The 25719-nt window shown below is 50.5% G+C and overlaps 2 protein-coding genes across 15 annotated transcripts in view; one reads left to right on the forward strand and one right to left on the reverse strand.

The window, feature by feature from the left end:
- RYR1 (ryanodine receptor 1) overlaps positions 1-12723 on the forward strand; it is a 145620-nt gene extending 132897 nt beyond the window's left edge. For all 11 annotated transcript variants that reach the window (XM_054999019.1, XM_054999024.1, XM_054999023.1 and 8 more), the window contains 12 exons: positions 1817-1903; positions 2443-2834; positions 4260-4302; positions 4454-4584; positions 4996-5056; positions 6129-6275; positions 6413-6547; positions 7660-7816; positions 9186-9250; positions 9788-9888; positions 11022-11073; positions 11522-12723. In XM_054999019.1, coding sequence (XP_054854994.1) covers positions 1817-1903; positions 2443-2834; positions 4260-4302; positions 4454-4584; positions 4996-5056; positions 6129-6275; positions 6413-6547; positions 7660-7816; positions 9186-9250; positions 9788-9888; positions 11022-11073; positions 11522-11617 — 1467 coding nt within the window. In that variant the 3' untranslated portion in view covers positions 11618-12723. The remainder of the gene's footprint in view (positions 1-1816; positions 1904-2442; positions 2835-4259; positions 4303-4453; positions 4585-4995; positions 5057-6128; positions 6276-6412; positions 6548-7659; positions 7817-9185; positions 9251-9787; positions 9889-11021; positions 11074-11521) is intronic.
- An 817-nt stretch (positions 12724-13540) lies between these two features.
- The window catches only part of MAP4K1 (mitogen-activated protein kinase kinase kinase kinase 1), a 40712-nt gene continuing 28533 nt past the window's right edge, over positions 13541-25719 (reverse strand). Inside the window, exons 20-32 of one of the 4 annotated variants that reach the window (XM_054998661.1) lie at positions 23403-23479; positions 22852-22936; positions 21581-21657; positions 20222-20282; positions 18353-18458; positions 17510-17571; positions 17206-17309; positions 16877-17051; positions 16016-16084; positions 15844-15927; positions 15343-15413; positions 14438-14493; positions 13541-13939 (exon numbers count right to left, since the gene is read on the reverse strand). In XM_054998661.1, the coding sequence (XP_054854636.1) occupies positions 13870-13939; positions 14438-14493; positions 15343-15413; positions 15844-15927; positions 16016-16084; positions 16877-17051; positions 17206-17309; positions 17510-17571; positions 18353-18458; positions 20222-20282; positions 21581-21657; positions 22852-22936; positions 23403-23479 (1097 nt within the window). In that variant the 3' untranslated portion in view covers positions 13541-13869. Of the gene's footprint in view, positions 13940-14437; positions 14494-15342; positions 15414-15843; positions 15944-16015; positions 16085-16876; positions 17052-17205; positions 17310-17509; positions 17572-18352; positions 18459-20221; positions 20283-21580; positions 21658-22851; positions 22937-23402; positions 23480-25719 lie in introns of those variants that run through there. The other 3 variants (XR_008598254.1, XM_054998662.1, XM_054998663.1) reach the window with 3 other exon arrangements.

The following is a 25719-nucleotide window of genomic DNA, read 5'->3' on the forward strand; positions in this document are numbered from 1 at the left end:
AATCCTAAGCTTTAACCACCTTTATAGGGTATTGTATCGACCCAGAGGCTCTCATCCCCCGTCCCTGATGGCTGTCCTGGCCAGGTCCCCTAGGAGCCTCTAAGAGATCTGGTTGTTTGTTTGAAGCACCTCTGCTTCCTGGGTTCTTTTGAGTGTGTGTACCTCCTTAGCAAGCAACACTGGGCACAGGCTGGCAAAATATATTATAGGAAGTGATTAAAGTAAGAACATAGGAGCGTGTACAGGGCAGAAACCACTCTTGAAAAGTATTTAGGCAAGGCAGAAAACAAATAACAGCTTGCTGATCTAAGTATGTTCTAACTAGCTAAAATACTTCTTGCTGGCTGACTGTGACTAAGCATTCTCTGAGTTGGTTCCAAAGCTGGTTGATCTTACCAAAGTCCATTCATGCCGGTTCACTCTAGGCCTCCTGGAGATGACATGGAGCTAGAGCTAGAGCTCTTCTTGCATAGCTGGCTTGGGGAGGGGGTTCTGGGAAGGGGGGAATCCTAAACTTAACCGCTGTTATAGGGTATGTCCACACTCTCCTTAAACTCTCTGCTGTCATTCCCTCTCCCCAGAGAACTCTGGGAACTGTAGTTCTGTGAAGGCAGGCACACTAGGGATCTCAAACACAGGATTTCCCATCCCCTCACCATTCATCCAGTTCCCAGGATTACCAGGGGAAGTGGCCATGACTGTCAAAGGGGCACAAATCCAAGGCCACTTTGTAGCCCATCGAGGCCCGCAGGATAAACCTGGCAGTGGGAATGGCAGCGGGGACTCGGGTGATGAACTGCCTGATGGTGGTCTCGGGTTGTCTGTTTCGGGCAAGAAGTGTGCGCGCTCTGTCGGAGGGCAGTCCTGCAAAGCCCATGCCCACACAATTGCTCCCACCTGGAACTTGTGGTGTAAAAAAAAAACCCTAATGAGAACATGCCTTTGAGCACATTCAGAGTTCATTTCCTCATTTCTGCTTGTGGGGAGGGCGGAATACAAATATGAAATGAATGAATGAATGAATGAATGAATGAATGAATGAATAATGAGTTTCATGTGCCTGGGATTCGTCAGTGGAGCTTCCAGGTAGGCTTCTGTTCAGACATTTCTTTCTTTGATACTAAAAATGGCTACAGAGCATCTGGATCCTACACAACTATAGAAAGTATAAATCCCGGCAGGATTTATTGTCTTTCCACCGGGCCTGCAAGACAAGAGTTGTTCCGCCAGGCTCATGGCTAAGGTTGGGCCTCTGCCAGCCGGGGGGGGGGGAATTTAATGCCCCCCCATGAAAAACTGTCCACCACAGTATGCATGCAAAATATTATAAGCCTGATGCTGCCACCACACAATACAAAATGTTTTGAAGTGTTTAAATTGTTTTTAAATGTTGTTAGCTGCCCTGAGCCCGCATGCGGGGAGGACGGGATATAAATATGAAATAATAAATAAATGGGGACTGAGCACAAGAATCAGCAGAGCGAGCATCTCAGTGTTTTATTTTTAATGCAAGTTTCTAGTCCATAAGGCTGTGAAGAGAGGCTTGCTAGGATATTTCATGGGCTGGCGAATGGTTTTCAGCAGTGTGTGGGGGGGGGGGGAGTGCATAGCTGCAATGCCCTGCTTTGCCAGTGCAATCTGGGGTGCAAAGCCAGTCAGCAGATACATTAACTTGTGTCCGGGTTACAGAATTTTTATTTTTTCCTTGGTCCACACTGAGTTTGCATCATGTTGGCACGAGAATTGGGGGCTCTGTATCTTTTTTCAAAGGCATGTTTTGCCATTTATTTAATTCGCCACTCTTCTCTCCTTCCAGAATTACTTGTCCAGGAATTTCTACAACCTGCGCTTCCTTGCCCTCTTCCTGGCTTTTGCCATCAATTTCATCCTGCTCTTCTACAAGGTAAGAAGGCTGGGGTAGGAATCTTGGTCCTCCCAGATTGCCATCTCTGGGCTCAAGAGAACAGCGAGAAACTGAAGGGAAGGACACAGATTGTCTTCCCTTCGCTTGGGTGGTGGTGGTGGAGTTTAGAGCATTTCAGGGGCCTGAGACAGGCCCAGGGATGAGAGCTCCTGCAGCATAGGGTTTAAGTGGTTGGGCTGTGAATCAGCACTCTGTTGGTTCGACTCCCACTCCTGCCATGAGCTCAGCAGGCGGCCTTGGGTCAGCCAGTCCTCCCAGCACAGCTCCCCAGTTGCATTGTGGGAATAATAATGCTCTGAGTGGGGCACTGCTCTGTCTAGAAGAGCAGTATAAGCACACTATTGTTGTTGCTATTGTTAAGCCAAGATACCAATACTGGGGAGAGCTGTAGGCAAAGTGGTTAGTGCCAAAGGCCAAGGATAGCTGGGTACTTGTTGCAGCATCTGGGCCAAGAACAAGCCCCTTCCCAATTTGTCGCAGCCTGACCTCCTCTCCCATTGCTATTTCCCATTGCCCAGGTGTCAGAGACACCTCCTGGCGAGGAGGAATTTGAGGGGTCTGGGTTCGAAGGAGAACTGGACGCAGGCTCTGGGTCCGGGTCTGGCTTTGGCGGAGAGGATGACGGTGGAGATGGCAACGGGGACGAAGACGACGAGGAAAGTGTGGTCTACTTCTTCCTGGAGGAGAGCACAGGCTACATGCAGCCGGCCTTGCAGTTCCTGGCCATCATCCATACGCTGGTGGCCTTCCTGTGCATTATTGGCTACAACTGTCTCAAGGTGCCGCTGGTCATCTTCAAACGCGAGAAGGAGCTGGCGCGGAAGCTGGAATTCGACGGCCTCTACATCACGGAACAGCCGGAGGACGATGACATCAAGGGCCAGTGGGATCGCCTGGTCCTCAACGCACCGTGAGCCGCCCTGCAGGATCCAGTGGGGGGGGCGGCTAAGGAGTGACCCCCCCTCCCCTTTCATCCCGGATCCTGCTTCCAAGAGCTTTTAAAAAAGTTTCCCATAATGCAGTGGTGCTGAATCCTGCACATTGGGCAAACCCCTGCAAACATACCCTTTTGGCTGTACCCCTGTCTATATAGGCTGATTCCGCACACTTTGGATAATGCACTTTCAATGCACTTTAGCTATCGTTTGGAAGTGGATTTTTTGTTTCACACTCGAAAAATCCAGTTCCATATGATCTCGGAAGTGCATTATCCAATGTGTGCGGAATCAGCCATTAACAGTAGTATAGTATTAGCAGCACACGAGGTGCTGTACAGGATACAGGACGATTGCTGCCCCTTGCCAGCAGGTCTGAATGGGGTGGATCGAGAGTGGAGAGCAGGAAACCGTTCTCCGTGCCTCATAATACAGCTCTGGATTGCCCGGAGAAATAGCTGGGCAAGTGGCTGCAGCGTAGATAAAAGGAAGCGTTCTTTGACGGAATGCACAGCTAACTTGTTGGATTTACTGCCACAAGATACAGCAGTGGCTGTTGAGTTTGTATTGCTTTAGAAAAGGAACAGGCTAATTCATGGAGGCTGGCCTCTCTCCGTGGCGATTAAGTGGGCCCTCCTTGTTCAGTGGTGGTTTCCTGGATACTGGGGGTGGAACAGGAGAAGACCACGTCCCCTCTGCTGCTGTGTGTCCTTCTTGGAATTTGCCAGCGGCACCTCGCCAGTGAGATGGGAGAAGAACTGGGGTGGCCTGAGGAGTCCAGGGAGAAGGGGAGGGAAAGCAGAAGATCAGATGAGTTGGGAGCAGGAGGGCCTTCGCAGAAGGAGAGGGAAGGAGGATGAAACAACTCCAGGCATGGTGGCAGAAGGGCAAACCACAGTTCTTATCAGGGGTCATTTCGTAGAAAAGGAGCTGGAGGAACTCATTAGCATACCTCATTGGCATACCTCATTGGCATACCTCATTAGCATATGCCACACCCCTTGCCATCACCAGAAGTGTGTTATTAGTATAACTGATTTGCATGTGCCACACCCCCTGACATCACCTATCCTGGCTTTTTTGGACCCAATCCAGGCCATTCAGGGCTGAAATTGGGCCCAAAATGGCAAAAAGGGGCTGAAAATGGCCGAAAAGGGGCCCAAAATGGTTAGGATCGGGCTGCTGCTGAGCGGGAGAGTGATCCACCACCCGTCAGAGGCCCGATCGGGGCCGTTTCAGCCCCAATCCAGGCTGAAACGGGCCCAAAATTGCTGAGTCAGGTGGGCGGGGCCACCTGACATGTGACCTCTTTAGGGAACTGCCGGAACTGCGTTCCTGCGCGTTCCCCCTCGAAATGAGCCCTGGTTCTTATCCTGTTCTTTGTTCTGCCTCTTTTCCAGGTCATTCCCAAGCAACTATTGGGACAAATTCATCAAGAGGAAGGTGAGATGCTTTACCAGTGTCTGGGGTAGAGGTGTGTGTGGGGGGGGGGCATGACACAGGGCTTCCCCAGCCAAGATGGAGACGATGAGCAAAGCCCAAGGTCCCGCTGGCTGCAGGGGGCCAAACAGAGCTTTCCCCCTTCTTCCTCCAGGTGCTAGAGAAATACGGTGACATCTATGGGAGGGAGAGGATTGCGGAACTTCTGGGGATGGATTTGAGCAGTCTGGAAATCTCAGCACAGAACGAGAAGAAGCCCGAACCGGACAAGTCTTTTCTAACTTGGTGAGATGGGGCAGGCAGAGCTGGTGGTGACTGTGGGGAGGCAGATCTTGCTCTGGTGGGTGATACTCTAGTTAGTGTCAAATAAGGTCACCGAGCTGGCTGGTGTGGAGAACGTAAGGGTTCTGTTTTTCAAGTGGCTGCATTTTTACTGTTCCCTTTGTGTCGTGTTCCCAACGTCACACAGATGCAAGCCTGGGTTTCACACAAGGTGCCGCAGCCAGTGCAGCCTCCTTGGGGAGTGTACATGCCCAGTGCCTTCGCTTGCTAGCTCAGCTTTGACCCTAGTTGTTAGTTGCACGTTTTTGCCTGCTTTAAACATCTTTAGGAGTATGTCGAAACAAAACGTGTCAATTGACCTCGTACACACGCAGCCCTGGCTTCCTCCTCACCCTTCTGTCCTCTCTTCTTCAGGATGACCTCCATTGACATAAAGTACAAGATCTGGAAATTTGGGGTGATCTTCACAGATAATGTGAGTAAGGAGATCCAGCCAGAAGGCACAGAGCAAAGTTGGCTGAGGAAATCACCAGTCCCTAGGCTGGCTAATGGACCACCTGTTGGAGGGGGGAGCCCAACAGCCATGAGTTGGGGGGGGGAGGACTGTGGATCTGGGACAAGCGTGCAATTCCCCATGTCTAAGGGCTTGCACTCTATATCGGGGTCACGTTTCCATTGGTTTGGTGAGCGAGTGCAGAATTTGCTATCCAGTACTCTGTACCAGTTTAGGTTTCTTTACAGAAGAAACAACCAAGTTTTCTAGTCCTCTTCATAACACAGAGATGCCCCATCCCTCAGTGGCCTGAATCCCTGCTTTTTAAAAACAAAATTGCCAAACAGAATCAATTACGTAAAAATCTCATCAAGCAAACGGAATTAACTAGCGTGCGTTGTATCGGATGGAGCTAGATTGCTCTTCGGCTTGGCGCGGTATAATCCTGGTCAGCAAATAGTTTTGTGGGAAGGCATTTTTGCGAGCAGGAGAGGCCGTGTGCTGCCAACCCCGCCGCCAGTTTTTTGCCCATTATCACAAATGCTACTTATCTATACCCTCCTTCTTTTCCTTCTGGGATCAGAAAATAGAAATTAAAGGGCTGGCTGACTTCCTTCAACTACCTGTGCCACTGGGGAAGCAATCTAGTTTAACCCTCAGTTGGCCATATTTGGCCTGAGAGCCACCTGTTGACGGTTCCTACAGTGTGTCAATAGCTATAGAAATGGCCTCTGTTATTTGTGTGTGTTTAAGGTCAGTGGATGGTGATCCTCTGATCCACTGAGGTGTCTTAGAATCATAGAACTGGACGGTGCCTCCAGGGTCATCTAGTCCAACCCCCTGCACAATGCAGGAAATTCACAACTCTCCCCCCCCCACCAGACACACACCCAGTGACCCCTGCTCCATGCCCAGCAGATGACAAAAACCTCCAGGATCCCTGGCCAAATTGGCCTGGGGAAAACTGCTTCCTTGTCCCCTCACTAGCTCCCCTCAGACGGTTTCCACACCACCTCCATTGCAACCCCCTTTTTCTTTCTCTCCCCACCCATAGTCCTTCCTGTACCTCTTCTGGTACATGGTGATGTCCGTCCTCGGCCACTACAACAACTTCTTCTTTGCCTGCCACCTTCTGGACATTGCCATGGGAGTCAAGACATTGCGAACCATTCTCTCATCTGTCACTCACAACGGCAAACAGGTATGGCGTGAAGTCATGAGTTTGGGGCGCATAAAGCATAGCGGAGCCCTAGGCAGAAAGGGACTTAGCTGCCCTCGTGTGGCCCTGGTTCCCGCGCTCCAGCTGACGTTTTCTACACGCATGGTGTCTTTCCTCAGCTGATGATGACGGTGGGGTTGCTTGCAGTGGTGGTCTACCTCTACACCGTCGTCGCCTTCAACTTCTTCCGCAAGTTCTACAACAAGAGCGAGGATGAGGATGAGCCAGACATGAAGTGTGACGATATGATGACGGTGAGCTGGACCGATGGGAGATGACCTTCAAGAAAGCTGGAAACAGTTTAAGAAACACAGTGGGTTGGCTAGCAGAGGCATTTTCCTCCAACAGGAGGAGCATTCCCTGATATGCTGGGTGCTTGCACATTTTGCATCCAGGGAACACACCTTCTGCCAGAAGAGTAAAGAGTCTGATAGCACCTTATTGTAGCATAAGCTTTCAAGAACCACAGCTCTCTTTGTCAGATGCATGGGTTTGGCTGGTTGTTACAAAAATTGCTTGGTAGAAGGGGAAATGGGATGAATGTCTAAATTGCAAGAAGGAAGCCCTCTTCCAAACAGCCTTCAGCTGACAGGGGGGGGGGAAACTATTGTTGCTCTTTAGCTTAACTTCTCAGGTGGTGCCAAGTAGCTAGAGGTTAATGGAAAAGAACTATATGTATAGTGTTCAGGACTCCTGAGAGGGAATGCCTGCTCCAGTTGTTGAACATGAATTCATTATTCCTTCAAAAAGAGTCCAGTAGCACCTTTAAGACTAACCAACTTTACTGTAGCATAAGCTTTCAAGAATCACAGTTCTCTTCGTCAGATGTGTGGAGAGAACTGTGATTCTCGAAAGCTTATGCTACAGTAAAGTTGGTTAGTCTTAAAGGTGCTACTGGACTCTTTTCGATTTTGCTACTACAGACTAACACGGATAACTCCTCTGGATCATTATTCCTTAACATCCTTGAACCAAACTCATGATTGTGGTGGTAAAAAGTTAATCAGGGTCTTTGTTGGACTAGACGAAAGGTCCGTTTGGTCAGGTGCCTGTTTCTCAGCAGCGGCTAGGCAAATGTCTGTGGAAGCTTACAGGTAGAGTCATCTGATATTCAGAGGGATGCTAAATACCGACATTCCACTTATCTAAGAATCCTCAATAGAGCAAACCTCCACAAATAAATTTTGTCACTTTTTTGATGCGTTAAATCCTTACGGGAGAAACGGGAATTTGAAGCCACCAACAGGGACCTCGAGGGAGGCTGAGTAATAATTCTTCCAGAATAATTAACACGGGGAATAAATTTTTGTTCTCGTGATGTCCCACAAATCCTCCTCTGATGCCTTGCCCTCTCTCCTCAACACAGTGCTACCTGTTCCACATGTACGTGGGGGTGCGTGCTGGTGGGGGTATCGGTGATGAGATTGAGGATCCAGCGGGAGACGAGTACGAGCTTTACCGCGTCATCTTCGACATCACCTTTTTCTTCTTCGTCATTGTCATTCTGCTAGCCATCATCCAAGGCAAGTCATGCAGACCTGCCTATGTGGACGAAAGTCTGTTTTGCCGAGTGTTGCCAAGGTCCGCCCTGCCAGAGCTCTTTCTCCCAACTTCCCCTTTCCAGTGCGGAAGTGATGCCAAGGCCTGATTTCCGTGCTGCATAGCACCATGAGATGGTACAGTCCTATCCAAACAGCCCCAGAAAATGTGCATAGGAAAAAGAAGACGGGGCTAGAATTTTTCCCTTGATATGCTTGGGTATTTTTAAAATGTGCAATTTTTTAAAGTAGGGAAGCATATAAAAATAAATGGCCAACCCACCAACCTCTTGATTCCAGCTGCCTTATACTGGTGAGCGTGCGGATCAAACCTCAGCTGGGGGTTAAGGAGGCCTTTAAGAGACAAACCAGACATGATGTGGGATATCTGAGCCTAGTGGGAGGAATGTGTACGGTTTTCCCGTGCAGAGCAAGGTAGCCATTTGGAGGGCGGGGGAGATGAGACCCGAAAGCCAGCACAGGGGAAAGGATTTTTTTAAAAATCTGCCTCCACGTTTGCTTTGAATTAAAGACCCCATAGGAGTGCCTGACCGTGGATTTCTCACTTCGCAAGTCCCAGTGTGAGAGAGGTCAGATCTTGAGGACTCATGGCGGGATTGAAACTGAGAGTCTCTATGCAAGACGCCTCCGTGCATGTTAATTAAGTGTAGGGAGACAGAATGTTAGCCGGGAAGTGTAGTTTAAAAAGACAGAACCAGCAGAGATCCCTCCTCAGAGGGTTTGTTAATGTCATCTTTGCCACCCCAAAGGCTCTGTCAATTTCACCTCTCCAGTCTAAAACTGTGTGGGATCCCAACCAGAGGGCAGCCAGGAATGGAAATTGGTTGGAGCTGCGTTCCAGAACCAGGCTTAGAGCTGGAGAGGTTATAACGGGCTGAAGTTTCCCTTCTGGCCTTTCACAGCCCCTTCACACAGCTCCAGTGTATAACAAAGCCTTTGCCTTGCCCACAGCTCTGTCTTTTTAAACTACCCTCCCCCACTAACATTTCATCTCCCGACATGTGTTCTTCGTGTCTCAGATATCTTGTGTAGAGAGATTCTGAGACAGGGCTTTCTAAAGCCCCGTCCTGTTGGAGCTTCTGACTCAGTGCTAAAGCTCCACTCCCAGGACAAGAGAAGTGTCATGAAAGGAGAGAATGCCGCTGAATATGTGCACTGTGCCCTTGCCGCCTTCTTGCACCTCTGTATCGCACACAGAGCAGTGGTCACCCTCCGGTGCTGATGGCTGGCTTACCTTGCAGGGCGGAGCAGGCAGAGAATCCAGGCCAGGGCTCCTGCATTCCCTCTCCTGCCCCCCTCTTCTCACTGCCGTGCTTCCCCTTCTCCCCTGCAGGTTTGATCATTGATGCCTTTGGGGAGCTGAGAGACCAGCAGGAGCAGGTGAAGGAGGACATGGAGGTAAGAACTGCGCAGGAAGACCAAAACCCTTTGGCTCATCCACAGATCCCAGGGCTGAACGGCATCTGCAAGTGCCACTCCGCTGCCTTGCGCATTCCAGCACACGTGCCGAGGGCCAGCGTGGTGAAGTGTGTTCGACCTGGCAGACCTCTCGGCCGTGAACCTCACAGGGTGACTTTGGGCCAGTCACTGGCTCAGCCTTGAACGACCTCACAGGGTTGCTGGGAGTATAAAATGAAAGTAGTGAGAATATGCTCTGAGCTCCTTGGTAGAAGTGTGGGTTTAAACGGCAATAGATGGGTCTATAATCCTGCAATATTCTTCACAAGCAATTGCTCGGATTAGGGCAGTCTCCCAGTTGCCGTGTCACCTCCTTGAGATGTGCTCTGTTTCCCACTTGGAAGAAATTCACTGCTGGTGCAGGGTAGGAAGAGGGAAAGGTTGGGTAGGCCACCGTAGCACCCTGGAACAGATTGGTAGGTAGCCTCCATTTTCAGACTCTTCGCCTCTTCTCATTGTCGCTTCTGCTCCCTACAGACCAAATGTTTCATCTGTGGAATCGGCAGTGACTATTTCGACACGACGCCCCACGGTTTTGAGACCCACACACTGGAAGAACACAACTTGGCAAATTATATGTAAGCAACTGTTTGGGGAGAGCTTGGACAGCCAGTTTGGAGTAGCGGTTAAGAGCACGGGACTCTAATTTGGAGAGCTGGGTTTGATTCCCCTCTCCTCTGCTTGAAGCCAGCTGGGGGACCTTGGGTCAGTCACAGCTCTCTCAGAGCTCTCTCAGCCCCACCCACTTCACAGGGTGTTTGTTGTGGGGATAATAATGGCATACTTTGTAAACCGCTCTGAGTGGGCATTAAGTTGTCCTGAAGGGCAGTATATAAATCAAATGTTATTATTTCTTGACTACTGCTGCTTTTGAGGAACATCAGAATACTTCCCTTACCTTACCAGTTCTACCAGCCCAGGATTATTCGTGAAGCACATCTTTGGTCACACTTTAACTTGGCACTTTCCGCTGTCACTCTGAACTGAAAGTTCAGAAAGAAACACCTTTGAGGGTATATGGAAACTACCTGCGATAGAGGGGTTTCCTACATGCGAGTCATCCCTCACTGGTGTTGCAACCATCAATGGATCCCCAAAGCACAAGGAGGAACTGGCATGCAGAGTCGGGGTGGGGGGTGAGGCTGCAGCGAATGGTACCAGTATCTGGGAAATGGGAATCAACCTGGTCCAAACAGGTGAGGAAGGATTGGAAGGCAGGTGGTACTGTGAAGATGCTCTAGGAGGCATTTTCAGGCATAAGAGGCAGCAAGGGAGACGGGGCAAAGGCATCGAAGGGGTTGGAGGAAACAAAACGGGCACAAAATATTTCAAGGCCAGAGGAGGTACGATTGTGGGGGTGCAGAAAATGTTCAGAGGAAAAGTAGCTCCCCCTTCCATTTTCATTGCTGATTGGGGAGGGGGCAGCATGCAAATGGCAGAGGTCATGTTGACCAGCAGGCAGTAGCCCCTTCTGGCCATGCCTTCCAGCAGAGACCCAGCACATCCGGTATCAATTCATGTTCGTGTCCGGAAGTACTGGAAGGGTGCTAGTGATCATTTTGTTTACGGTGCAACACAAGATAGTACACAAGTTTTTCCAAACCTGCGCACCTGCTTTTGCTGCTGTATTTGGGAGGGTTCAGAGAGTTTGCCTGACATTTGAAACTCCGATCCCAAACCCTATCACTCTCTGCCTCTCTTCATCTCCCAGGTTCTTCCTCATGTATCTGATCAACAAGGATGAAACGGAGCACACTGGCCAGGTGAGGGGAGCTCCCTTGTCTTGGCAGATAGGGAAGTGGGGGGAGAGGGGCTGGCTGCTCACCTGGAGATGCCTCCTGTTGCTTTAACAGCCTAGAAAAAGGGGCACTAACTGGCAGCCCCCCCCGAGCCCTCCCTCCTTCCCTCCCTCAGGCTGCCCAAATTGCCAACTCTGAAAGCAAAAGAAATGTATGGACGTGGCGACAGGAATGCGGAGTTAGTTTACCTCCAATCTGCTCCATTGTCAGAGAGGCTGTCAGGCAAAGCAGGTTGCTGACTGGGGCGGGGTGAGGGGGGGCAGCAAAGACAGTCAGCTCCCCCTTCCGTGCCTGAAGATGCTCTGCAAAACTGGGGGTGGCTGTCGCCACTGAGGTTTGCCCAGCCCCCATCCCAGCTCACATCACAAGGCCCTGCTGTCTAACTCGCTTGCTGCCGCTTCCCGCACTGCAGGAGTCCTACGTCTGGAAGCTGTACCAAGAACGCTGTTGGGATTTCTTCCCTGCTGGCGACTGTTTCCGCAAGCAATACGAAGACCTGCTGGGCTAGGCGCCTCCCCGACTTCCACCAAGGGGGGCATGGAGGGGGGTGGGGACACCTGGTCTAGTCCATTTTCCTTGCCCGTCTTCCTCTTGCCTGGGGAGGGGGGGGGGTTACAATGCAGGGTGACACACCCAATCTGGCCTTTAAAAAAGAATTGGGGGAGGGAGCAGAAGAGGTTGCCACCCCCTCCTGTCCCATCATCACATAGTTTCTTCTGTGTCCTGCTGCTGACCCCCAAGCCCCCCTCCCCCTGTCCGGCTGCCTGGGATGAAGAGAGACATTTTCCTGCCCTCTGGAGAAAAGGATCCGATTCAGGACTGCTCGGGTGGAATTGCACCTGGGGCCCCAGTTACACCCGGCCAGTGATTCTTGGGTAGATTTCTGTCCTGCGGGGTGGGGTGGGGGTCCGTGCAATATTTCCCTTCCTGGGTCAAAGGGTCTCCCCCCACCCCAGTTTCAAGTGCCTTTTATAGACTCTTACCCCTAGGAGAGGGGACAGGCTTTGGTGGAGAGAACCAGATGCTGTTTTAGGTGAAGAGGAAGGGGGGAAGATGTCTTTTGCTGCTGTCAGTCAAGCGTAGTGCAATCCAGGGAAGCCACTGCTGCTTGTGGGGGGAGGAAGGGAGAGAGAGAGATGGGCCTACTGGCCCTGGGAGGCTCCAGTTTCTCATGGGGGAGCAGCTATGCAAGCCTCTTCCATTTTCCTATCCCTTGCAGTGTTTCCCTCACCCTTAAGCTTTGTCTCATTTGTGGGGCTAGTGCTATTGATCTTGGGGGGGGGGCTTTCTCTGTTCGGTGGCTTCATTTTGGAGCCAGGGGAGGGGCTCCTGAATCTCACCCCCAACCTTTCCCTCTGTGTGTGTGATGTGAACGGGGCAGGAGGATGCTGCTGGCACCGGGTTTTTATGCATACCCCTCCTGGCCGTCCTGGTGCCCTCCGCTCCTGCCTCCAGCTGTTGTTTCCTTCTGTGTCTTCTGTCACTGCCGTAGGAAGTTTTAAGCTGGGTCTGCTGTGGTGAGAGGGGGGCAGCCGGGAGGATCAAGCCTGTGGTCCTCCCCCACCCAGCCCAGCTTGGTCCCCTGCCAATAAAACCATAGATTGCTGCAACCAGCCCCATGAGTCTGATGTTGTCTTTGCGTGCACCTGAAAGGTGGTGTGGGCTGTTACTACTACACACGGGCACCTGCGCTTCTCTTTCTCTCTCCTTGGAAGGCAGGAGGAGGCTGAAGGTAGGCCTCGGTTCTCTTTTATCCATGGTACTCAAGAGTCTCTCTACACAAGACACCTTACATGGGAATGCTCAAGTGCAGGGAGACACAATGTTAGCCAGGAAGCATAGTTTAAAAAGACAGAGCTGACAGCTCCATCAATTTCATCTGTCTACACTAGGGTAGTTTAAAAAGATAGAGCGGTTGGAGATCGCTCCTCAGAGGGTTTGTTAATTTCATCTTCGCCTCCCTAAGGCTCTGTCAATTTCACCTCCCCTTAGGGAAATTAACAAACCCTCTGAGGAGCGATCTCCAACCGCTCTATCTTTTTAAACTACCCTAGTGTAGACAGATGAAATTGACAGAGCCGTCAGCTCTGTCTTTTAAAACTATGCTTCCCGGCTAACATTGCGTCTCCCTACACTTGAGCATCCCCATGTAAGACGTCTCGTGTAGAGACGCTCACGCTGAAACTCAGAGAGCCACGTTCTTTATTACTATCAAACAAAAGTAGCCATGTGACTTCTGTATGCTCTATGCAGCAGCCCACCAAACAGACACCTACAATAACATAAGACGTTCTATTAAGTATACAGCTACAACCTTTTAAGTAGCCGGAGCGTCTCTGAGCACAGAGGGTTGTCGCTCCCTGACGCTGCTGAGCTTTAACTGCTGGGTTCTGCTCTCCTTTAAAAAAAAAAAAATCAGAGGCCAAAGGACTTGCTCACAGGAAGAGGAGTTTTATTGAGACAAGGTCATACATCGGAGGAAAATGCGACTCCAGGGAAAGGTCACTGCTGCCTGCCTGGTGGGGAGGGGCCATCGAGGCAGGCCGAAGTGGTTCACGCTGGGGAAACAGCAAAATGCTGAGTTGCTTTCCCTGCCCAGCTGCCTTCCTTACCCCCTCCAGGAGCAGCGGCGGGCTGCGTCTTCCCCATCTCCTCCTAGGAGGTGAGCCCTGCCAGAGTGGCTCCAGCTGCACAGGAATTGGGGACAGCCCCCGTGAGTCACACAGCGGGTGGGGTGGAGGAATGCAAAACGTGTTTAGGTCATTCCGGCACATAGAGGTTGCTGGGGGAAGTGGGGTTGGCCGCAGGCCGTAGCTCCAACATGACGGCGCTAGTGGAGGGAAGAGAAGCAAAATCAGGAATCGCTTGAGGGGCCCTGGCCTGGCACAGCACCCTCTGTGGCTTGGCAAAGGGGGAACTGCCTGAGGCCAGCTCTCAAATTAGCAAAATCAGGACAGGATCGCTCCCATGCCTCTCTCTGGCAGACCCCGGTTCCCCGCATCTGTGCATGTCCGCAGTGGGAAAGGCTGGCACCATTGAAGACAGCGGCCCTTCTGGCACTGTTTCTAGCTCGCTTTGGAGAGCTGCCTGCTGTAAGCAGGACCCCTGCAGGATCAGGCCAAGGGATGAGAAACCAGATGTTTGGCTAAAGGGACAGAGGGGGCGGTCCCCCTGCTTCCGCATAATTCAGCCTGGTGTCAGGGCAACACATTACCACAGAAAGGGAAGCAGCAGGCCAGGTAGGTAGGGGGCAGAGGGCGGGTTTGAGGAGCCTGGATGCAAAGGGAACTGTAGGATGGGATCTGGGTGTGTGTGTGTGTGTTTGTACCTTGAGGATTCCAGTAAGCGGAAGGTCCAACATTGGTCCTGCAGCTCTTGTGCTAGCTGGAAAGAGGCGGGGCAGCAGTTTCAGGGCCAGCTGCTGCAGATGTCAGTCTCCCCCCCCCCCCCACACACAATTGGAGATTATGAAAACCTCATGCTATCCTTGCACCCAGCCCCAAAGGTGGGGGGATTAATGTGACTGGAAACTGTGATACTCTGGAAAGCGATTAGAACCAAACAGGTTCAAAAACAAGGGGAAAGGGAAGACTGTTTGCTAGAGATGGGCACAGACTGGGGAAATGGCAGTTCGTGGTTCATCGCATTTCACAAACTGGCATGAAATTGCCCAGTTCATGAACCAGTTCGTTTGGTTTGTGACTATGTCCCTTCCGGGTCAGCAGAAGGTCTGCAGAAAGCCCATTCCCCACAGTTGCCTAGGAAACTGACTGATCAGTGCCAGGCTGTCTGCAGCGATGAACCGAAAAACCAAACGAACCGCCCTAAAAATTGTCTCAGTTCATCAGAAATGCCCTCTGACGAACCACGAACCAGTCGAGTCCGTGACGAACTTTGGTTCGTATTTCAGTCTGTGCCCACCTCTACTATTCGCTACCCCAGATCAACAATTTCTGCTTTCTCCTATCATGGCAAACATCTTGGTTCTCCCCTCAGTGATCCAGAAGCAATGGTAGGTTGGAAGGAATAAAGACAGGTAGGTGCACGGGTGGGGGAGAATATTGGAGACCAGAGAGAGAAGCCCCCACTTAGAGAGCTCCGGTGCCTCGGCCTGACAGGGCAGCCCAGCCTTACATATAGACAAGGAGTTCTAGGCTGTGCTATATCCAGAATCCACACACTTGCACATTCGCACATCCCAAGGGGCCAGCATGGTGAAGGTTCTCTCTGTACCTGGCCTGATCCAAGACTCTTTATCTGTATGCCGTGGCGCCAACATGCATACACGCGGTCCCGTACCACTGCTGGGGAGAGACCAAAACCAGAGTCCGCTGTGGCATCCCTTTCCCAAGCAAAGGGCCACCCCAGGGCAAAGTAAAAACCTCCCCTACATGAATGGAGGCTCTTCTCACTTGGTGTGGAAAGGTAACCATCTTGGCCAGGGTGGGGGGATTGCTCAACATAGCACCCTAGGGTTCAAAGGGGCCCAAGCCCTTATCCCAGGCATGGTCCTGCATCAACAGAAATAGCTTAGCTTGCACCAAGCACCACTGTCGACTGGAAGCGTGAACAAGGACCCCCACAGGAGATGGATTTATATTTGGTCCCCTCATTTGATGCCAGATTGCAACTACCTCTGGAATGGGGTGCCTCTTTGAGAAACATGCAGGCTGCACCCATGAGGCAAACAGGATTGGGGCGGGGGGCTGAGCAGAGTAGGCCAAAGGAACGTACCGACTGACTCCACCGCCACGTCAAAGGTGAGCTCTGGGAGGCGTGGAAGAAGAGAGCCCTGGAGGCTGACGAACTTGACACTTCCTGGGGGACGGAAAGACTGATTTGAACATAAGCCAGAAGTCGCCCCACCAGCCCAGCTGTGCCAGCGGCCTTTTTTCAGCCCACTTACCGTCCATCAGAACCATTACCCTCTCGTTGCCCAACTGGGTCACCTGGACAGGGCCAGACCAAGCAGGTTCTGTGGAGAAATGTGCTCATTTTTATTTAGCAGCAGGGTTAACAGTAAGGATTTCTGCATAGCTTTTATCACCCAGCGGAGGTGAGGGGAAAGAGGACACCTTCGAGGCTCCACAGCTGACAAGCTGGCAGGATGGAAAAGACAGCTGTGCTCCCAGACCTTGGCTAGAAGAGGGAAGTTGGGCTGGCAAAAGTCTTAATTTCTGGCATTTTAGAGGCAGGACCTGTGTTGCTGCCTCTTTGCCCCAAAATCCATTGTGCAATGGACAACCTTGTGTAGAGACTCCAACCAGCAACAGCAGGACCCGAAGCTAAGCTTAAGAGCAGGTGACTCGGGACTGTGCATACCCCAGAAGGGAATAAGGGGGCCCTGTCTGCCCTTGTGAATGGCAGGCAGAAAGACGCCTCCGGACTAGAGTTGCCAACCTCCATGTGGGGTGTGGAAGCCCTCCCAGAATTGCAGCTGATCTCCAGACTAGAGAGAGCAGTCCCTCTGAAGAAAATGTCTGCTATGGACTTCGTGGTGTTATACCCTGCTGAGGTCTCTCCCCACACTTTTCCAGGATCAACCCCCAAATCTCCAGGAATTTCCCACCCCGGAGTTTGCAACCCTACTCTGGACTTGGGTGGTCCTGGTGGAAATCTGGTCAGGCCTCCTGGGCAGCAGAAGAGAAGAGTTTCTCCTGGGCAGGGCCAGCCAGCCTCTGACCTCACAGCCCAAGGCTGGAAAGCTCTGAAGTATGGCTGCCTGTAGCACCAGCCCACTGCACACGGGCACTTCCGCTGCCCCTACCGGAGCCATCATCGATGAACCAGGAGGTGAGCGAATTGAGGTTGATGACCTGGAACGCCACAGCCTGCCCAGATGCTCCTTTGCTCACGCCGATGCAGATGACCGGGTACTCCTCTTCAGGGGACACCAGCATCTCGAAGACAGGCAGCAGTGAGGGCAGAGGGAAGTCGAAATACTGGCAGGAAAAGGAAGATGATGGTTTTTATTGCCCACCAGCACCAAAAGCGTGTGGCTAGTGCTCGCAAGAGCGCACACCGCTTTTCTTTCCTGGTCCTTACACCGGCCCATCCTTGGAGGAGGCTGCCGGTTGCACGAGTCCAATTTCTTACCTTGACTAGCATGAACTTCTGCATGGGTTCATACCACTGCAACAGGACCACCCCTGCCTCGAGCGCCCCACACAGGTAGCAGCAGCCGGTTTGCTCGTTCCGGGCTGTAAGGAAAAGAGGGCAGTGCCCAGTGTTAGCCACAAGGATGGTGCAGAATCTACCGATGCTTATTCTGGGTTCAAGCCTCTTTTTGTGCATGGCGGGAAGGAAGTCAGGCTTTGCACGTGGGCAGGGAAGGAAGGGGGCAGCGGGCAGACCTGTGGGCCCATCCATCCCCACAGGAAATGGCTGGGGAGGCACTCACCCACGCTACACTTCTGGCATCCTTTGGTGTCTGGAATCTTGGTGGTGGTGACGTTTTTCTTGCTGGGGAGGGGAAAATGAGCGGATTTGCAGGGGGCAGATGAAGGAGGAGGGTTGGGGAGGGGCGAGGTGTCATCCTGTCTATACTGCCTCCCCTACACACTTCTGTCATCTTCTCCATTGTTAGATTTATGATGCAAGCTCCTTCTCTAAAATCTACACACCCTTATCTGTGTACACAAAGAATACTGGAGAAACACGAATACTATCAAGCTGTGGTTAAAAGGCACAGATGCAGGGGCGGGTTGGAAAGTTGGCAATCTCATCCTGAGCCCACACTGTAGCAACTAGATTCCCTCCTGCTTTGTGCTACATCCCTCCGTCCTATCAGTCTACCTGCAGCGACAGCCTTTGTTGCAGAGAAATTGCAGAGCAAAACCGGCTATAGACAAGGTAAGGGTCTCTTCCTGCCTGTCCAGGGGCACTCACCAAGTATGGGGCCTTGACCTGGATACCCAGGTGAGCCTGATCTTGTCAGATCTCAGAAGCTAAGCAGGGTCGGCCTTGGTTAGTAATTGGTTAGTGATATGTTGGCGGTTCCTAATAAGCCATCACAGCTGTTATTTCTGGAATGTTTCTACAGACCAATGGGGTGACCTACAACACCAGGATCAGGCAGAGATGTTGCCAGTACGTAGATGCAGGGAAACCTGTTGAATTTTCTGCCTGTCACGAAATTTCCCAAAGGAGCCAGACTCGACAAGATACTGAAGAAAAGCCAAATGTCCCCCCTCCCGTCCCCCCAATCCCACTGTTGGAGACTCTTCTTTGGAGATGTGTTTACCAGGGTAAGAGTCTGTAGGGAGCAATGACCACTGCGGGGCGCTGATCTCGTTTGCTCTGTTCATACAAACCCAGTAAATTGTGAGAGAAGAGTTGGGGGGATTTGCCTGCATGGAAAGGAAAGCAGAAGGTGAGTTAGGGGAGAAGACCCCAGGTCAGGTCAACTGAGGCTGTGTGGCTGACATCTGGCCCTCCTTGCTGTGTCCAATGATCACTCTTTTATTGCATTCCTATCGTCCTTTTGCAAGTCGGTTATAATGAATAATTCACTCCCTCCAGCACCATTCATCAGCTCCTTTCCTTAAGTGGTCCAGGACATCGGATTAATTCAGTCTCGCACCCCTTGTTAGTTAACTCACTATTGCACCCATTTTTCGGACACTGCCAGCTGAGGTTGAGAAGCATTCTCTGCAGATTTCCCTCTGTGCCTTGACCAGCTTTGTTACTGATTTCTGCAACTGAAGCTGCTATTAAGAGCACAGATGCAGTGGGCCTGATCAGTTGGCAACCCTAACCCAAAGCAACTTCCCAAAGGTGGTGGTTGTGGGTTTTCCGGGCTGTATTGCTGTGGTCTTGGCATTGTAGTTCCTGACGTTTCGCCTCCCGCCATTAGCATTCCACACCCTGGGAAACTCTTACAGGATGACTCAGCTCAACCCCACCCCTCCTGAGTAGATACAAATGACCTGCCAACATCTTTTCCACACTGTGACACTGAGAGATCTCTGTCTTTTGGTGCTACACCTCTGAAGATGCCAGCCACAGCTGCTGGCGAAACGTCAGGAACTACAATGCCAAGACCACGGCAATACAGCCCGGAAAACCCACAACAACCATCGTTCTCCGGCCGTGAAAGCCTCCGACAATACAACTTCCCAAAGGCTTACACAGAGAAACCTCTGCTTGGCAGTCCTATTCAGAAATGCTCCTCTCCTTTGGCACTTTTAAGATTAACCAACTTTATTGAGGCATAAGCTTTCAAGAACCACAGCTCTCTTCATCAGATGCATTGACGAAGAGAGCTGTGGTTCTCGAAAGCTTATGCCTCAATAAAGTTGCTTAATCTTAAAAGTGCTACTGGACTTTTTACTGTTTTGCAACTACAGACTAACATGGCTAATTCCTCTGGATCCTCTCCTTTGAGGATCTGTTTGGCCCAGAGAACTTTGGTTTTCCCGATCTTTTAAAGCAAGTTTCCGTCCCTTACAGAGAATCCTTTACCATTACTTGTGTATCTTTCAAGGATGTTTTAGAGACCAGACCGTATCCTATCTTCGGGCACTACTAATAAATGGCATATGCAGACAGCAGAATTTTGAATTCTTTAGGGCAGATTGTGTTAACTTTTCAAATGGCTGTGCTCCTGTGCTCACAATAGCAACTTCAGCATTTCACAACCCAATTTCTGTAAATTAGACCCTGTTGCAGGCATAAGAACAGGATAGGTGGGGGTTCCTGGCCATGTAACAACTCTCGTTTGGGAAGGGCTCTAGCCCAGCTGTTCAACATCTGCCTTGCCTCCAGAGCGCCTCGAGTTCAACCCTTTCCGCTTTCTAATTTAAACGTTCCCAACTGGGCAAAACTAGTCAGGCCTTGGAGAGAGGCTTCCAAGCGGTCACAGACAGACTTGGGCTAGATGAACCCCCAGTTTAACTCATAAGATTGCTCCTTAGCTTTCTCTTTATCTGTTTCCTTAATATCTGGAGACATCAAAATTAGTATCTCCCCCCTAAAAGCTCGCATCCCTGTCTGTCCATTGTGATGCTTTGCCAGACCCCCAACAAGCACTGACGTTTTTGAAACGTCAGTCCCATCTTAACTTTATACGATCTTATCAGTGCCCCTTTCTCCTCCTCCCCACCCAACTCACCTGAAAGTGACATGAGGACATTCTCGATGCTGTACACCCAAGTTGTGCGGCTGTGATAGAGCTGAGAAGGGGGCAAGACAGAGCAGAAAGAAGTCACAACGATTTTGCAGGGCCATCTCGGAGGAGCACCCCTCCTTTGGGATTCCCTGCATGGGGAAGCTAGTCTGGCCCCTTCGTTACTGGCTTTCAATTGTCTGCTTGCAACTTTTATTGTTATTTTGGGAGGGAGGGCTTAGGGGGAATTGCGGATCTGGGCAATTTTGGATCCCTGGGCTTCTTTGATGATTGCATGCCTGACTTCTTCCTCTTGCCTTAATTCTTGGATTTTAATACCTGTTCCTTTGTTTTAAAGTGGCTTTTAAATACTGAGATGACGATTTGGGGGAGATGTTGAATGGACTTGGGCCACAAACCTCAGTCGGACCCAGGGCCGAGTGGAAGGATAGCGAGTAAAAATGTTAGCTGATGTAAGAGCAACTTAAGTGGAAGGAAGGCTCCAACTTTGCTGAGCAGAGTGGGAGGAGACAGGCCTGAGTATCTGTCTAATAACTTGCCCCTATGCCAATGATCCAGGACATGAAATTAATTCAGCCTTATCAGTTAACTGCTATTGCACCCATTTTAGAGATGGAGGAAGTTGAGGCTGAGAGTCTAGATACTGTCTGTAAGTCCCCTGCAGAGAGTCCTTAGCTGCCTCTGCTGGAATGTGAAGCCCGGACTCCCAGGCAATATTCCCCCCCCCAAAAAAAAACCCTTGGAAGATAATATTCTTTTAGTGAAATCCTAAGCAGAGTTACTACAATCTAAGCCCATTAAAGTCAAAAGGCTTAGACTGGAGTAACTCATCTTAGGATTTCACTGTTTGTATGCCAGATTGCGGGGCCGCTGCTGTGCCGGGCTTGTCTGCTGCCTGCTTGGGGGCCTACTTGGGGCTGCTAAGGGCCGTGTTGGCATGCCGGACCTCCCTGCTGCCTCTGTCACTCCAGAGGGCCTCCCTGCGTCACGGAGGCCTAATCCTGGCGCAGGTGCAGTGTTGCCAACGACTCACTGTGCCTGCACCAGGATAAAAAGTGAGTTGTCGGCTACACAGGTTGACTTTTATATAGTAGGATACTAAAGGTACTTTCCAAAGGAGAAGGAAAATCTACTGTCCTGCCTAGGCAGGATAGAAGCACAGTGCTTACTTGGATGATGAGTACAATGGGGAGATTAAGGGCTCTTAAGCTAAGACAAGTGATCTTGCATTTAAAAATCTAGTTTCTCTGGCCGCAGTCATCAGAATCCACTGGTTGCTTCTTCCTTGTCCTTTCCCCCAGTGCCCTTCCACCGCTCCCCACCCCGGCATGCCATCCCTCTTACCAGCTCAAGGGTTGGCTCTGCGTCATTCTGTTTCAAGGCAAAGATTCCCTCTTCAGCGCTCAGGATTAAATATGGCTCTATGGAGTGTGGGGTGAGAAGGTGAAAAAAAGCACGCTCACGTCATGGAAGTAGATGTTCACTGGTACTGACTGACACACACACGCACGCACGCACGCACGCACACACACACACACACCCGCGCAAACTTTCTACTGTAGACTCAAATTCCCATATCCTTCTCCCAAGCGCAAAGAAGGACCCAAATCTGAAGGGATCACACACCAAACATGGTCCAGGATAAGTAGCAAAGAGCAAGAGTCCAGACTAACAAAATTAGTGGTAGGGTATGAGCTTTCGTGAGCCACACCTCACTCCTTCAGATACAGCTAGAATGGGAGTCCATCTGTCCTTGTATCTTGGAGACTGGAGTGATGGCAGAAGCGGAATGACAATAACAAGTAAATGACAATGGCAGACGTGATTGAATAGGGTGGGGTATGCAAAGGGGTGGTGGGTGTGGAGAAATCAGCATTGGTAATGAGACAGGAAGCCCATGTCTCCATTCAGTCCAGGTGGGTGCATTGTCTTGAGCTTCATTATCAGTTGCAATTCAGCAGTCTCTCTTTCTAATCTCCCTTTGAATTTCCTCTTCAGGCTAACTGCTACTTTTAGGTCAGCAATCGAATGTCCTGGAAGGTTAAGATTTCCCCCCACTGGTTTTTGAATGTTGTGGTTTCTGATGTCAGACCTGTGATTATTAATTCTTTGTCAAAGGGACTGGCCAGTTTGTCCAACGTAGAGGGTGGAGGGGCATTGCTGACACGCGATGGCGTAAATCACGTTGGAGGAGGAGCAGGAGTATGAACCCGAGGATAGGGCAGAAACCCCAGATCTACATGTTCCCATGCCATGATTCTGCAAAACACCCCCACACAATAGGTCTCAGCCATACAGTTGCCGTATTCACAGACACTGACCACGGCATGGGAGGGTAGCACGGGGAACGGGGAACCGGCCACAGGAACGCAAGAGGTTTGTGCGAATGCAGCTGACTGAGAGCTGGAGACGTAGGAGCTGGGAAACGGGAAGGAGAGTTCACCAGAGGAAACAAAGGTAGAGGGAGATACAGCGGGTGAGGGCAGGCAGCGAGGTTCAAAAATAAGGGCCCTGAAGCGCCTATGCAACAGTGACAATCAGCCAGCGAAGGATGGGCAGCGAGAGGTGGGAGGGTGGGCTGCTCTGATCCCTGTGGGGTCTTATGCTGCACCAACCTTTTGTGTTGGGGTGAGTCCAAGAAGTGGCTGAAGTGACATGCAAAGGACATTCGTTAAAAACCTTCTTGAAGAGCGTCCTGTCCTGGAAAGAAAGGGCGGTCAGTAATTCCCTATCGAATCTAATTAAAGACTCCAAAGCACCCAATTGCAGACCAGGTTGCTGGCAGTATCTCTGCATGATTCCCCATTCTAGTTAGGCTTCTTCTAACTTGCCTTCACTAAGGAAGGTAAGTCTCTCCCTTCCATGCATCTGGTATGATTTTTATCATTTAGATATCTCTGAGGCACAGATGCAGGAGGATTGCCAAGAAGAGGCCGCTTGTTGGATCTCTGAATGAGTCACCGTTCCTCTCCATTTGCAATCTTGTGTAGAACAGCATTTCATACTGAGGCACAAGTTTTAAGTAATTCTTTTTGAACGCTTTGAAAGCAAAACATTTTGACTGCAAGAGTGTGATTTACCTCCATTTTAGGTCCAGGAAAAACAAAACAAAAAAGGGTGTTTCTCTATCAGATACTCAGGAAAGACCGAGGATGAAGGCACTCACTGGTTTCTGTTTCCGCCTGGGCTTGGGGGGCAGGACGGGGGGCTCTTCAGTCTGGCGAACGGGCCACAACTCTGGGACTGCAGGGGACAAGGCAAGAATCAGCCCTCGCACTCCTTTGGAGACCCGTGAAGGCCCAACCACCCCAGGAAACCGTCCCAGGTGTTGCCCAGGACAAGGCAAAGGGCATTCCTCCAGTGGCCGCAGCAGGATGTAAAGTCTGCCTCCAGAGATGGTGCAGTTTGTATACAAGGAGCCTATTACGGCTAAGAGTGAGGCTTGCAACATTTGGATGTGGACAAAATCGAGAGGGTGCAGAGGAGAGCAACAAGGGTGATCAGGGGTCTGGAGACTGAGCCCTACGAGGAAAGGCTGAGGGCCTTGGGAATGTTCAGTTTGGAGAAGAGGAGGTTGAGGGGGGACATGATTGCTCTCTTTAAGTATTTGAAAGGCTGTCATTTGGAGGAGGGCAAGGAGCTGTTCCAGTTGGCAGCAGAGGGTAGAACCCGAAACAATGGGCTTAAATTACGTGCACAAAGGTACCAGCTGGATATTAGGAAGAACTTTTTCACAGTCAGAGTAGTGGAATCAGCTGCCTAGGGAGGTGGTGAGCTCCCCTTCACTGGCAGTTTTCAAGAAGAGGCTGGATGAATACTTGTCAGAGATGCTTTAGGCTGATCCTGCACTGGGCGGGGGTTGGACTAGATGGTCTGTATGGCCCCTTCCAACTCTATGATTCTATGATTATCTCAATTATAATATTTAGCAGATATACAGAACTTGGGGAGTATTCTCATCCCTATATTGTGGAACTGGGGGAGGGGCCTACATAAGACCACCTGATGCATTTCTTGGCGATAGATCAAGATGGGTAGCCCTGTTAGTCTGTCTGGAGCAGTAGATCCAGAGGAGATAGCCATGTTAGTCTGTAGTAGCAAAATAGAAAAGAGTCCAGTAGCACCTTTAAGACTAACCAACTTTACTGTAGCATAAGCTTTTGGGAACCACAGCTCTCATCTGACGAAGAGAGCTGTGGTTCTCAAAAGTTTATGCGACAATAAAGTTGCATCTGACGAAGAGAGCTGTGGTTCTCGAAAGCTTATGCGACAATAAAGTTGCATCTGATGAAGAGAGCTGTGGTTCTCGAAAGCTTATGCTACAGTAAAGTTGGTTAGTCTTAAAGGTGCTACTGGACTCTTTTCTATGTAGCAGTAGAAAAGAGCAAGAGTCCAGTAGCACCTATAAGACTAACACAATTTGTGGTGGGGTATGAGCTTTCATGAGCCACAGCTCACTTCTTCAGATACAGCTAGAATGGGAGTCCATCTGTCTTGGAGAGGGGAGTGATTTCAGATGCCGAATGACAATAGCAGGTAAATGACAATAGCCAGTGAATGACAACAGCAGGCCTGATTTCTCCACACCTACTACCTGAGACAAGATAACTGCTACATTTAGGTCAGCAATTGAGTGGACCCAACAATCTCAGCCAGACCTTCTCAGGTTCATACTCCTGCTCTTCCTCTAATGTGACTTATGCCATGGCATGTCAGCAATGCCCCTCCACCCTCTACATTGGACAAACTGGCCAGTCCCTTCGACAAAGAATTAATGGACGTAAATCAGAAACCACAAACATTCAAGAACCAGTGGGGGGACATTGTAACCTTCCAGGACTGCAACTGATAACGAAGCTCAAGACAATACATCCACCTGGACTGAATCAAGACCTAGGCTTCCTGTCTCATTACCAATACTGATTTCTCCACACCCGCCACCCCTCTGCATACCCCACCCTATCCAACCATGCCTGCTACTGTCATTCACTGGCAATTGTCATTTGTCTTCTGAAATCACTCCACTTTCCAAGATATAAGGACAGATGGACTCACATTCTAGCTGTATCTGAAGAAGCGAGCTGTGGCTCTTGAAAGCTCATACCCTACCACAATTTTTGTTAGTCTTATAGGTGCTCCTGGACTCTTGCTCTTTTCTACAAATGCACTCCTGATAGATTTGAATGGGGGACGCCTTGACTCCTAGCCCCGTCACAAAGGGCAGGAAAAGTCAATCTTATCCTCTTTGTTATTTGCCAGGATCCCTTGTGTGTGTCAATCACCTCAGCGCCTTTACACTTGTTGGCACCGGAGTGGGGGGGGCAAGTTCTCTTCTTGCTGATGTGACCAGTTGCCAGCACAAAAACAACCGGTAGGTACAATATCAGACAATCAACACGAATTATCAGAAGTGCGAAATTTATCAATGACGGATGACGTGCAGTGAGTACATGGTGTGTAGGAGCGCAGGTGACCAGCGACTC

Source organism: Eublepharis macularius, chromosome 15 (assembly GCF_028583425.1).
Source record: "Eublepharis macularius isolate TG4126 chromosome 15, MPM_Emac_v1.0, whole genome shotgun sequence".
In the NCBI taxonomy this organism is placed as follows: Eukaryota; Metazoa; Chordata; class Lepidosauria; order Squamata; family Eublepharidae; genus Eublepharis; species Eublepharis macularius.